This window comes from Lacerta agilis, chromosome 10 (assembly GCF_009819535.1).
Source record: "Lacerta agilis isolate rLacAgi1 chromosome 10, rLacAgi1.pri, whole genome shotgun sequence".
In the NCBI taxonomy this organism is placed as follows: domain Eukaryota; kingdom Metazoa; phylum Chordata; class Lepidosauria; order Squamata; family Lacertidae; genus Lacerta; species Lacerta agilis.
The window spans coordinates 20922874-20937348 of NC_046321.1; the positions used below are offsets into that span (position 1 = coordinate 20922874).

Sequence of the window (14475 nt, forward strand, 5' to 3'; positions counted from 1 at the left end):
ATGCAAGAGGCATTATCCTACTTCAAGAACACATTGAAGGATTGTGCAAAGCAGGGTGGTGGTAATGTGGCCTTTGGTGAAGGCATGACCTGCAGAGAGTCTTGAGGGCCAACTTGAGAGGCTTGGAAGGTCAAGCTTGCCTTCCTGGCCTGAGGTTTTCCACTCCTGTTTCAAATAATTGAAAATGATTTAAACCTTCTGTTAAAGAGAATAACAGCCAACAATTCTGCACGGACTTGGAAAAATTCTTCAGTAGATGTGAAATGGTACTGTAAATGTTCTAGGAAGCAGTGAAAATTGGCTATTACTTCTAAAAAGATGGGGCAAGGCCCCAATGGATTTTTTTTTGGTTTGGTAACAGGTTATTTTATTACAGAGATGAGAGGCAACCTTTTAGAGATCGAAGTCTTTACACCGCAGACAGTGAAGATGAGGATGAGAGAGCAAAGTCAGAGAAGGAAATAACAGTTAAGGCAGAAGAACAGATCTCCCAGGAGGCAGATGGCAGTGTAGATGCTCAGAAACCACTGAACAGTAAGTATATTTTCCTTGAACTAGAAATCCAGGGAATTGTATCTGTACTGTCCTTCATTGTTGCTTTGTACTGCTGATCAATGTGGCATCATTCATCAGGGTAGTTAAGCTTCCACTGACAATTGCTGCATTTAGACATAATGATAAATCATATCTTAGCACTATGTGATTGAGCCTTCCTCTGCTCAGACTTGTGTGCTGTCCCCATTTTCTCCTTTTCCTGCATGACTGGAAGGAGGATTATGGAAGTTTTTACTTTTGATTTTAGTTAAACCAGACCTTCCTCTTTCTTCTGAACCAGCGTTCATGGCTAACACTCACTATGCTTAGTTTAAACAAGTCAGCTTCAAAAACCATGAGTTGAATCTGACTTGTTTTTGAAACTGACCTTAGTCTTGAAGTCCATTCCCTGGTTCAGATTGAAGCAGAGCTTTGGCTGCTTAAAACCCCCAAATAAAAGCATCTGGAATCCTCATCTTGGCCACATGGGAGGAACACACAAGCTCAGGAGAAGGCCAAGCTGTTTTACACAGCACTATGCCATGGTTTAGTGTCACTTCCAGATGCAGCCAATATTTTAAAAAGGCTAAAGGTGGGTTATGGGTGTTCGTTAAATTCAGACATGGCTGTGTTCATCTATGACTCATGAGCTGGATCTGTTGGGGACCTTAGTATAATGACTTCAAGCAGTATGTTATCCTTATAAAAATAAATTATTGTGACTGTCCACGATCACAGGAGAAAAGTCCAATTTGATCAAAGTGGAATTTCTACCGAGAATTCCCTATATATAGAATATATATTATTTACTCACAATTACAGTGGCTTTCTGAGGCCAGAAATTAAATTCCCAAGAACCGGGAAGTAACAAATTACTTACAAATTACAAACTTTCATTCCTATACTGCTTACCAGTGGGCATTAAATTATTATTTTTTTGGAGTGTGGATATGTGTACTAAGAGTTGCATTGTCTTCAAAGCAATGTACAGCCACAGGATGAAAGGCTCAGTTGGTAGCAGGAACTATAGGGAAGTATGTCCAATTAATATATGGCAAATCTAAAATCCCTCTGTTTTTCTCCTCCAGTGTTCTTTGAAAGTGTGAAATCAGAACTCAGGAATGGAAACTCAGAATACTCTGATATTTCTGATTCAGAAGAATCTGAGCCTGATTGCACTAACCAGGTAAATACAAGAGTGTCACAGGTAGTGGTTAAATGAAGTATTAAACATTAGAATTCAAAGGACATCTGGCTCTGAATAGTATTAATGACAAAAATGGGCAAGAACAGTTTGTGCATTGGTCGGGGGGAGTTAACTGAAAGGTCAGCTAGTATAGATATAAGCTGTTTTTTAGGCTGACCCTGCTACAAACCCATTTTCTATTTAAATTTTATAGATCTGCATCTAAAGTACACCAAGCATACATTTTTGCAATCTTTTATTGCCTAAGACATGGCTTCCAAATAGAATCACATCCCATCCTCATAACCCAACATCTCCTCTACGAATATATGTTTAGTCACCCTAACCTTAAGAATTAGGGACCCAGGTGGCGCTGTGGGTTAAACCACAGTCTAGGGCTTGCCTATCAGAAGGTCGGCGGTTCGAACCCCCGTGATGGGGTGAGCTCCCGTTGCTCGGTCCCAGCTCCTGCCCACCTGTCAGTTCAAAAGCACGACAAAGTGCAAGTAGATAAATAGGTACCGCTCCAGTGGGAAGGTAAACGGCGTTTCCATGTGCTGCTCTGGTTTCACCAGAAGTGGCTTAGTCATGCTGGCCACATGACCCGGAAGCTGTCTGCGGACAAACGCTGGCTCCCTCGGCCTATAGAGCGAGATGAGCGCACAACCCCAAAGTCGTCCGCGACTGGACCTAAAAGTCAGGGGTACCTTTACCTTTACCTTTTAACCTTAAGAATTAACAAAGATTAAAATATGAAGTAGAAATTAGTGTGGAAGTTAATGGTATTCACTCTGTTGAAAGTTTTGTTTTCCTCCCACCAGCAAAAAGATTTCTCTCTTGAGGAGTCAGAAAGCTCAGGTGATGAGAAACAAGAAGTAACTTCAAATTTTAGAGAGGAATCTAAAATAACAAATGACCTCTTTCAAACCATGCAGAAGCCATCTAGACATCTAGAAATGACAATTAAAACGTGAGTAAAAAAAGGGTGGTTGGTGGTTAACAATTAAAAAATTAATGGAGGTGCTTGAAGCAAATTATATTCATTGCTTTCTGTTAAATAGGAAAATGAAACATTTTAGTCCTGTGAAACAGCTTTCTTCTTTCCTCTTATTTTTTTAGGGAATGTCCTACCTCGACCAGTACGGAGGAAGAAGCTATTCAGGGCATGCTTTCTATGGCAGGATTGCACTATACCACTTGTTTACCGAGTCATATGCAGAGCACAGACTGCACTGATAGAAGAAGCTCTCTTCAGGAACACAGAAGCTATTCCAAAAGTAGGCATAAAGACAAGCTGTCTTCCCAGAGTCATAAAGCAGAATATGGTAGGTTGCCTTGTAGATGTATATTATCCCAAAACTAAAAGATGCCTAAGCTATAGATTGCAAAAGTAGGCTGCATGGCTGGATTAGCTTGAAAGTTGCAGTCCCCTTCAGGGAATCAAGATCAATGGAATATCTGTAGTGGGGTTTTTTTGCTCAGATTTAGATTTTCTAGCTTTCTAAGACAGCAGATGGCTCATGTGCTGCCTGTAGAAAAAAATAAATACATCTGACTTCAGCTACTAGTGCACATGCCAGGCTAAAAAGGTCTGCAGACAGTTTCTAGTAAAAGCAAGTGACTAGACTGCTGGAAACATGCAAGGCCTACATTTCTGCATTACAACTTGAAATTGGAAGGCATGTGCTTCAAATGCTCTTGTTTCTCTTTCTGATATTAAGTGCTAAAGATACTAACACAAGAAATCTGTTGCGGTTGAGTTGATTAATTTATAATTGGGGGCATTGTGCTGAGATTTCAGCAGGTAACCGACAGATGCAGTGACGCATGCATTCTTGCATTAACAGATGGATTTATTTTTCCAGCTAGAGAGGTAATAAAACTCTAAGCATTCGTATTCTCAAATTACTCGATATGAGATTAGGAGTATAAAAAACTAAAAACCTTACAGGGGCTGCTTATGGGATTAAAGACACCTGTGTGTTAACACTGTGTTTACTAATTCTACCACAGTAGGGTTCTTTAACGTCGTAAATACAACAATTTATATAGATTTTAATGATTGTGAATGACATTTCCTATTTTTAAAAATAGGAAATTGAAACAATGGCCACATTCAGATGTAATGCTAAGCCATGAGGTCTCCCACATATTTCACTTCTGCTTTAGTCAAGCAGAGAAACAAACCATGTAATGGCTTACTTTGTGTCGTGTCAAAACTGGTGCTTATAGTTTGTTTCTCTCCATGTGAACCATGACTGGAAGCCAAGTCTTGTTCTTTGCTTCCTGATTGAATTTGTTTGGGAGAAACCAAGAGGCATGGTGGTTCACACATGATGTTAATCTGGGTTGTTCCTCTGCTTCAAGAAGGGAAGAGTGTTCAGTCTATGTGCAAAAGTGCACAGCTTATACACAGGACAACTTGCTTACCCATAAGTCATAGCTTAGTACTGTGTCTAAACACAGCCATTACCAAATGTAGCAAAATCAAAATGTAACTGCAGAATAATGGGGTGGGGAAGCATAAAAATATGATTTCAGTAGGAGCTTTTTAATTTGCTGGTTCTGGTTTTCTTAAATTAATTTTACTTAATAAATGATAGCCTTTTGTCAGAGGTAAGAAAATCATAGCATTGTTTGTTTTATATATAAAAGAATCAACAGTGATGTGAGTTTCCTTTATAGAAGTTGGTCAGAATTGCCAGTACTTTGCCCCAGTAACTTGTTTCACCACTTTAGGGAGATAGCAAGATGTTTGCTTTTAGCACGACCCAGAAAGCATAGTAACTTGACAGCTGTGACAGCAGATGTTGTCTCAACTATAATCTGTTTGATGCTTTTCCACCCATCTCTATATCTATGGTTACGAAGAGATGCAGATGGCAAAGGCAAACAGTTTTGATCCAAATGCTTAAGTTTTTCTGGTTTTGTATTGAGGAAGATCTAATGCTGTCTGAAGTATGAAAAGCATGTACAAGTGGCAGAAATGCTACAAGGATCTGATAAGTGTGATATGTTGGTGATCTTTCACTGTGAGCCCTTACAGTCACCACTGCAGATTGGAGCTAATCTAGTTTCCATTGTAGATTTAGCTACCAGTAGTTTTTAATACCTTTTGTGTACAAGCTAGACCATGGGTCAGCAACCTTTTTCAGCTGTGGGCCGGTCCACCATCCCTCAGACCATGTGGTGGGCCGGACTATTATTTTTTTTGGGGGGGGGGGGAATGAACGAATTCCTATGCCCCACAAATAACCCGATATGCATTTTAAATAAAAGCACACATTCTACTCATGTAAAAACACGCTGATTCCCGGACCGTCCGTGGGCCGGATTTAGAAGGCGATTGGGCCGCATCCGGCCCCCAGGCCTTAGGTTGCCTACCCCTGAGCTAGACCATCGTATAACATGTTTGGGCTGTGGGGTTCTGTGTTAGCTAGCATTCTCTTGCCCAAAGAAAACTGCAGACCTATGACTAGACAATAAGCTACTGCATTATTCTAGTAGGAAATTTGCCTCATAATAGTGTAAATTTGTTTTGTTGCACTTCTCTTGGTTACTCTGGTAGTACACTATGTGGAATCTGTAGGAGAGAATGAATAACATATAAAATATACTAAGAACTTCACATTTCTGTTCAGGTAAGCACATAAAAGAAGAAAAAGATGTGGGCGTTTCAACATTTGCTACACAATTACATGCAGTTTCTAAAGTAAATCTCAGGTAAGATTATATTATGTGTCTAATAAAGCAGTTTGCTGTGTACTGTACACATAAAATCAGGAGTTGGAATGGATTTGGCCAATTTGCTCTTGGCAGACTGCTTTTGACACGTGGGTGGGGATGCTGTGCCAATCATTGGGCATCCTATACCATTATGTGATTCAACTTCAAAGGAAGAATTAAAATTTAAGGCCAATTGCAAGCCCGCTTTCTGCAGGGGTCAGCTCCACCCAGGAGCTCCACCCGAATGCAAACTCTTACTTGCAGAGGAGCAATTGGGAGCATACTTTAAGGCTTCCCATTGTTCCTTTGCAGTCTGCCCCACACCTGACTTCATATAACATCCAGTTTGGGGCAGGTGGCTGTGGCTAGGGAAAACATCCTTGTGGACCTACTTTGGGTTACAGGTTGGGGGTTCCTCAAGCTCACACTAAATATTCAGAGGGGTTCCAGATTACAGAATATAACTTTTATTAATTTCCCCTTGCAAGTAAGTGCCTCTGCTCTAACATGAATGTACTATTTGGTGAAGGATGCTGTATAACTTGGACACTTAAGTATTTGTTGCATGTTTTTACAATTAAGTGATAGTGTAAGTAAGTAAATTTTTATTTATACCCCGCCCTCCCTGGCTAAACCAGGCTCAGGGCGCCTAACATCAAATATCAAATACATTAAAAAACACCAATCAAACAATTGATTAAAATACAGCTTAAAATTAGAATCAGGGTAAAATTAAATGACTGCCCATGAATACAACCATAGGGGTCGGGAACCTCAAGTATTCATCAGGGCCCTGCGGAATGTTGGTCCCACATGTTGGTCCCACATGAGCCGATAAAAGGGCCCAAAGAGGGTAACTTACAGGGTCCCACAGAGGGGGTCAAACTGGGCTCGACCAAAGGCCAGGTGGAACAGCTCCATCTTGCAGGCCCTGCGGAAGGATGTCAAGTCCCACAGGGCCCTGGTCTCCTGTGATAGAGCATTCCACCAGGCTGGGGCCAAAGCCGAAAAGGCCCTGGCCCTGGTTGAGGCTAGTTTAACCTCCTTGAGGCCCGGGACCTCCAAGGTATTATTATTTGCAAACCATAAGGTCCTCTGCGAGGCATACCAGGAGAGGCGTTCCCGTAAGTATGAGGATCCTAGGCCATATAGGGCTTCAAAGGTTAAAACCAGCACCTTAAACCTGACCTTGTACTCCACCGGGAGCCAATGCAGCTGGTACAGCACTGGATGAATGTGGTCCCACAGCAAGGACCCCTGTAAAGAGCCTTGCAGTGGCATTCTGCACCCTCTGAAGTTTCTGGGTCAGCTTCAAGGGCAGCCCCGCGTAGAGTGAGTTACAATAATCAAGCCTGGAGGTGACCGTCGTATGGATCCCTGTGACTAGATCAGGGCAAGAAAGGTAAGAGACCAGCTGCTTAGCACGGCTAAGGTGGAAAAATGCCGCTTTTGCTGTAGCTGCAACCTGCGCCTCCATAGAGGGGGAGGCGTCGAAGGTTACACCCAAACTTCTGACGGAAGGCGCTGGCACTAATTCAGCCCCCGCAAGAGATGGGAGTTGGCCCCCCCCAACCCCATGTCATCACATCCAGCCAGAGGACCTCTGTCTTCGAAGGATTTAACTTCAACCGGCTCCCACGCCACCATGCAGCCACAGCTTCCAAGCATCTTGTCAGTGTGTCCGGGGCCAAGTCAGGATGGCTGTCCATCAACAGATAAAGCTGGGTGTCATCAGCATATTGATGACAACCCAGTCCAAAATTCCAGACAAGCTGGGCAAGGGGGCACATAAAAATGTTTAAAAGCATTGGGGAGAGGATTGCGCCCTGCGGCACTCCACACACCAAGGGGTGCCACGATGGCAACTCCCGTAGTGCCACCCTCTGTCCCCGACCTGAAAGGAAAGAGCGCAGCCTGAATCCCCACGTCGGCAAGGCTGTGGTCCAAAAGTTCGTGGTCGGCCATGTCGAAGGCTGCTAACATATCTAAAAGTGGGGTGGCAAGGGGAGAGATGCCGAAGTGTGGCATGCAAGGCTGTATTGGTGTAGGTTACACAAAGAAAGGAAAAGTAGTCAAGTTCACCTCTTCTATGGGTGCAGTCTACCCACATTTAAGTTCTTTGTTGTATTCTGAACATAAGTGTTGATGTTTTCATATGTGTGCAGGTGTCTCCCGTTCATTCAGAATGTAGTTATTGGCTTCCTAGAACAAACTGTTTAAAGTTACAAAAACTGTATTTCTGGCAGTGTATTTGTTGCATTCCAGAATCAAACTGTTTTTCTCCCTCCATAGGATACAAGTAAAGCTCAGAAATACTTCAAGAAGGAAGGTGCTTCTGAGATCAGTTATAAAATTCCAGAAAACAGGATCCATTTACAAAACAATGCTTTGAACCTTCCCCACGGCAAGTGCATCCAGGACTCGAGCTTGATGGAAGGGGAGTGCAGGCTAAGTGATGGCAGCCTCAGTCCTGACAGGCCATACGGTGAAACATCGTTGTCTGTACCTCTTCATCCAACTAAGCGGCCAGCATCAAATCCACCCCCTATCAGCAATCAGGCAACAAAAGGTGGTGTAATCATCTGTGTTTATTCTCTTAGCCAGAAATCACTGACAATTGCTTTTTGCAAAACAAGCTGTAGTGCATGGTTTAAACGATGTGCCCATTCAGAAAATGGGTTCCTACCCAGTCTGCAGTGTCCACACAGTCGTTCCTTTTTAGATGTTAATTACCATAATATTTCACATGAGGGATTATGTTGTGCACATTTGGTTTTTTTTAGCCTCACACCCACACACCACCGACACACCCCTACACCCTATCAGCAATATAGGGTAAGAGGTGGTGTTCTAGTTTTTATTAAGTATTTTGTGTGGCGCAAAATGCACAACAACATCAACAACAATGACATAATAATGACATCCCTTACAAGCCTATAGTTCAGAACACTCCATATACAATGGAATGCATTATATAAATAAGGACTGGTGGTGGTTAGTATTGCAACCTCAAATTTGTACATTTGCCCTTCAGGTGATTGGTATCACACAACTACCTAATTGGAGTAGTAGTCAGTATACTGGAAGAGCCAGAACAGAATATAGCTAGTTCCTGACAAGCTTCTGTTGCCACATATTCCTGTCTAGGAAATCCCAAGTTGTGCCAACATGGGGCTGATTTTACTGAGCTATGGAAGTACAAGCGTGAATGGTGGTTAGCAGTACCAGCTTATTCTTTCTTTTTCAGGAAAGCGTCCAAAGAAAGGAATGGCAACTGCCAAGCAGCGCCTAGGGAAGATTCTAAAGCTGAACCGAAATGGCCATGCACGCTTCTTTGTTTGATGCAGTAGCTGCTACCGCTGCTGCTGCTGCTGCTGCTGTCCTTTTTATGCACGGACCAGTACTGAGGGGGAACAGTGCCTGGAGCTTCTGTTTTATTCCTCTGCTTGAAGCAGAATGCATGTACCTTATTAGAACACTGCCTAATGAACAAAAACTCAATGCTGCATTTTCACTGTGCCACACCTGCTCAGCAATAACCATTTGGGAAACAGGGGAATATTCAGAGAGACTATGGACTTGGGAGATGGTCTTTCTTCAGGGCTCAATCATTTTGTTGTTTCTGGTAGCATCTGAGCTAATTCACAAACAGAAGAGTGTGATGAAGGTGGTTATCAATAATTTATTTGACAGATTTTTTTTTGCAACTATTGAATTCATTTTAAAACTATTATTTGGAAAACTCTTTGTGGGAATTACGATTTTTATTTTAGATGTTGAGAATGTGAAGGTTTTTGTTTGTCCTTAATGTCTGTCTGTCTGTCTGTCTCCAGTGCAGAGCCACATGAATGATTTACTCTGCATTCAAACAATTGATAACAGGTATAGTCTTAAACATGGATGTGATGCATTAAGTTAAGGCACATGGAATCACATGTTAATTTCCGCTCTTTATATAAGCTCTTGACTGGCTTTTGTACTGACTTCTAAAGTACGTATTCTTTGCCAGTTAACCTTTCTCTTCTTGCTCCTCCCTCTTCCTCCTCTCATGTTTTGCCATTGTTTCTGGATGTTAAATTGGCATAACGTTACTAAGAGCTCTTTTCACACATGTGTGCTTCCCTCCTCCTGCCTATTGTTTCCATATTATGGAGAACGATTCATGCTAAGCATGGGTAGCTGTAAACCAAGGGTAGCACTGCAGCTATTACTGATTTAAGTGTAGACACTTAAAATGCTTTTTTCGAGGAAAGGCTATTGCAGCAGAGTATTGCAGCTATCTACACATGCCAGCCAATGAAAGGTCTTAAGTTTTTGTATATATGTAAATAGTTTCATAGCTTGCTAAAAATCAGAATGACTATTTTGCGTCATGCTTTGCAAATATCCAGTAGTAAATGCCAATTCTGAAATACATGTAAATAACTTAGATGATAAATTTGTATTTTTGTAATATAAATTGAATATTTAAGCTGTTTTTGGAGGAAAAGGGGAGGCACCTGTTCTACTACCTTTGGTAAGAGGGCTATTCAGTACTAAAGTGGGAATACTAGGGATACCGCTTTGGATTTCTTCTTCTGTTGATAAAGAGTTAAAGCATGGCCAAAGCTACTCAGTTTGCTTGACTTCTGTTAACTTCAATAAAAACTCCAAGCCTTCAGGTTATATCAAAAATAAAATATCTTAAAAGTCCCCAAATAGGACTTTTCTGTGCTTAAACCATTTTATATATTCAGTATTTGCTGCATCTCTGTGTGTATCTGTATTAAACTAGACATAATGACCTTTGTCACCTATCAGAATAGACATTAGTCAGACGTTCTTGGGTACTGCAGTTACTAAGACTTAGCCAAAATTCTCAGTGGAAACATTTCAAGGCTGCAGTCCTTAACAGAGTTCCTAACACTTCCCATTTAACTGAAAAGGAATTAACCGCATAGCTACATGCAGGATGGTAGTCAAAATAATCAAGGTAGCAATCTTACTTGGAAATAAGCCCCATTGTAATCTTTGGGTAAATATGGTTAGTTGTGGAGTGTAAATGGATAATGGGATTGTGGTGTGTCCTAGATTTTGAAAGTTACCACACATTTGTTCGTTCACTCTTCTTTCTTCGTCGAATTACAGCTTTTTTTTCAGCACTTGTGTGTCCATATTATGTAACTAAAACCAAACTGGATAAGCTGCATGTTGTCAGCATTATAAACAGTCAGTTACAGAAAGAGAATTTAATACTAGCTTTTAGAAACATGGAAATTTACTGGTTAATCTGAAATCACACACTTTTCAGTATTGGTAAGAGAAATGAATTCCCCCCAGCAGTCCATATATCTTTTAACTGAGCTACAGATCATTTAAGTTGAAATACTTAAAAGTTCTCAATTCCCTCTTAAAGTAAAATTACTTGTCCTTTGGTTTAGGCGGAAAAAGCAATTCTAAAGTGAATTTCAAAGCATTTACATTTCTTCAGTTCTTACTTTAAAATATTCCAGTGAATCCATAGTAGCTAGCAGATCCTATAATTGATCTACTTTCTCTAAACATATCTTAATTACTAAAATATAGCTATGGCCTTACTGGGTGATGGTGGGTGGTAGAAGAGAAGATGGTTTTTTAATGGCTGTTTCCAGTTACTTTTCTCATTCCTTCACCCCCACCACCCCCACGACTTACTTCCATTGTCCAAGAGCATGCAAAACTTATTTTCATAGACTAAGAGAAATACTTGCTAGATTCTTCTGACTTTTGTCTTTCAAATACAAATCGAGGGGAAATATCCCCCATTACCACTTTAGTAAGACTTTTACCAAAATGAAGCTTTGGATTAGGCATTAAGATCAATTTTGAGGAAGGTAGAGTACATCAATTGTGTGCACCAAAATAAATTGCTCTGAAGCGATAATTATTTTGGTGGCTTGATCGAGAAAAGTCTTGTTTGTGTGTTAATAACTTGCTTGATAGAAGCCCTTGCTGCACCACACTTTTATGTGTAATAGGTTGTCTGAATTGGGTGCTATAGTCCTGACTTCATCATTTCACTTCCTTGAGGGATAGGAAGCAGTGCTAAAGCCATATCTGGCAGAAGGTTAGTGAACCTTATTTTCAAAGAGAAGATACTTTTAAATAACTGGAACAAGAGCTTCAGCTGTAGGGTGGAATTGCAAAAGACCTATTCTCCCTTGGAGTCGTAAGGTGATAGGAATATGTGAAATGAAATGTTTGGGCTTTTCCCAAACGAGAGAGAATCGAAAAGGGCATTGGTATACTGGTTTTTAGTAACATCCCCAGCCACATTTCACTTTATCCAATACTTACTGATAAAGCCAGCCTACAAACTAGCCTCAGTTGACTTCTGTGGTAAGATTTACCTATGCAATCAGTAACAATGACATACAATCATTTTCAAAACCATCTCAGAGGGGTAGAACAGGAAGAGCTGCCTTTCTGGCCACAATCTGAAATGCTTACATAATGTTCTTCAGCCGAAGAGTACAATGTCAAGGTCAGATCAAATAAACTTTACTTCGCCTAAGCTTTTAACATGCCGTAGACTGCCTTCATTTGCCAGGATGTGTAGTCACTATAAAAAAAAAAACTTCGTAGGATTTGAGTCATGACTCGACACTTTTGCTTACTCTGTAGCTTGGAAGAAATCCAGTGAGACCCAATGCTATAAATGACCAGAGAATCCCCTGCATAATGCCTCTCCTTGCCCACAATTTCTGTGCCACCAAAATCTCAAGTCATCTTTTTGTGAGGAGAAGAACTACTTGCATCATTCATACTTCCAGACCATTAAAAAACTGTTCATGGCCTTGGGCCTAAGTGAATCCAGGGCAACTTTATTTTGTGTAGTAAATATGAACTGAATTTAAGGGCCTTACCGTTTGTAGTTTAAACTGAGTTCAGAGCTGCAACATCTGTTTTTTTTTCCCCAAAAAGGCAAAGATCTGTCTACAAAATGAACGAATCATGCAACACTGGGTGAGAATGAGATGAGCACTGATTAGGAAATGTAGCCTGCTGCTGAAGCTGCATTTCTAACTAGAAAAGGACTTTGAATATAAATTTTAAGCCATAATAGTTTCTTGCTGTGGGAAGGGAATGAAAAAATCACTTTAAGAGATTATATTAATATGAATTATCACAGTTTTAACTTTGCCTGTGCTTTGGCATTTTTAAAATATTCATTGCATTTGAAAAAAAGGGGTTAGGTCTTGGCTATATTTACTAGTTTTGTAGTAGTGTTTTTGCTGATGTGACTCCCCCCCACACCCTTTTTCTACTGTCAGTCTGATTTCTAACTTTTTTTGAATGTTTGTGAATAGCTGTCTTTCTGCATAGGGGGTTGTGTGTCCTCTGCTCCTTTTTACAAAACACACTACTGTGTCGAGTGTTTTGGCTGGGAAATGGGATGCTGCAGCTTTAAGAGCATTTTTTCGATTTATAACAGTGTTTCCCATCCCATTTTTGCCTGCAGGCAGGGAAAGTGTATGTACAGTATTTATTTTGTTTCAATTTTACTTTAATATTTGTAAGTTTATATAAGTAGATTATTGATTTCTTGTTTGGAAGGACAAGTGGCTTGTTTAAATTTGTATTTGACCATAGTTTCCACTTCCTGTACTTCAAAAATACTGAAATTAAAATCTGTATTGCTTATGTTTTTGATTTCAGCATTCAAGTGTTTAATTTCAGCACACTCATTCAGTGTAAATATTGGATGTGATACAGAATGTCTTATGGAAAAAAACAAACTTAATTACACTGCTACTTCCGATTTTCTAACACTTTTGGTTTTTGAGCAAAGCTTGAGTTCAGAATGTATTCCCAGAATAGCAATACTAGCTTCACTTATTTCAAAATACTTTAGAAAATGGGCTGAACGTTTGGTGGTATATAAACTAACCAAACATGTTGCTAAAAGGGGAAGGATTTGGAGATCAAACGCCTTGAAAAAGATCTAGTTCAATATTTGAATGCCAATGCTTTTGGTGGTGTGTTTGCGCACAATAAGGGAATTGTCAGTTAAAAACTTCCTGTAGCTTTAGGTTTTTATCCCACCCTGCCAGTGCTTTCTGGTAACCAATGCCAGCAGACTGGCACTATCAAATTTCACCTATAACCAGCTACCTCCCTTTGGAGAGCCTTTCCTAACATCACGGCTTCCAGATGATTTGGACTACAGTACTTTCCGTCCCAGCCAGCAAGGTTAATAGGAGCTGTAGTCCAACTGAAGGCCATCTGGTTGGGAAAATGTGCCTTAGGATATACGGACCTTGTTGGTTTCCTTTTCATGTGAATCTGGCTTCTGACTAGAGGCTTGTCTGGTCTTTGACTTTAACGCTATAGAGTCATAGTTCACAGCAGAATGCTACATCCTTTTTTATTTTTTTAAAAAGGGGTTTGTTATGTACTCACTTCAGTTAGGCATATGAAGTGACATGGCAAAACGCTGCCTCCTAGAAAGGAACTTCTGCTAACTGATTAGTTCTGGGAATCCAGCATCCACAGGATTAACTGAATAGAGTTGTTTCCAATATAGGTTTTTAGGCAGAAAATACTGTGGTGACAATGAGAAATTATCTGGTGCTTCCCCATGTGGTTGGCACACATTTCAACAAGAAACACAGTGCCAATGTGTGCTGAGAGCACCCATAATTGGGGTATTAAAAGGATTAGGCTACTCAACCTATACCACAGATTCAGGAAAAATCCAAGCTGCTTAACATCCATGGATCTTACTGTTCTCTTCCTGTTTCACTATGAAATCTCCCTAGGGTTTCTGTCGTCTGGGGTGGTATGCAGGCATGATTCTGGGTACATGAAAAGTGGACCCTGAGAACTGAACTACTAGACAGTTTAAGCAATGTCTGGTGGATTGTTGCACTGGAGCAGGGAAGTTCCAAGCAGCATTGGTCGCATTCCTCTGTGTGCCATTGTATCAGCAGAGATGGCTGCAAGGAATATAAACTGAGCATCTTGAACTTACAAAGAAGATGCCTGCCTATCACTTTGGAAGCTCAAGA

General features: G+C 40.7%; 1 protein-coding gene across 1 annotated transcript in view; it reads left to right on the top strand.

The window, feature by feature from the left end:
- Positions 1–10173, top strand: part of KDM7A (lysine demethylase 7A) — a 48661-nt gene extending 38488 nt beyond the window's left edge. Inside the window, 8 exon segments of the mRNA XM_033162346.1 lie at positions 377–534; positions 1623–1720; positions 2542–2690; positions 2840–3045; positions 5362–5443; positions 7739–7748; positions 7751–8015; positions 8694–10173. Of these exon segments, the coding sequence (XP_033018237.1) occupies positions 377–534; positions 1623–1720; positions 2542–2690; positions 2840–3045; positions 5362–5443; positions 7739–7748; positions 7751–8015; positions 8694–8788 (1063 nt within the window). The 3' untranslated portion in view covers positions 8789–10173.
- The last annotated feature ends 4302 nt before the right edge of the window (positions 10174–14475 follow it).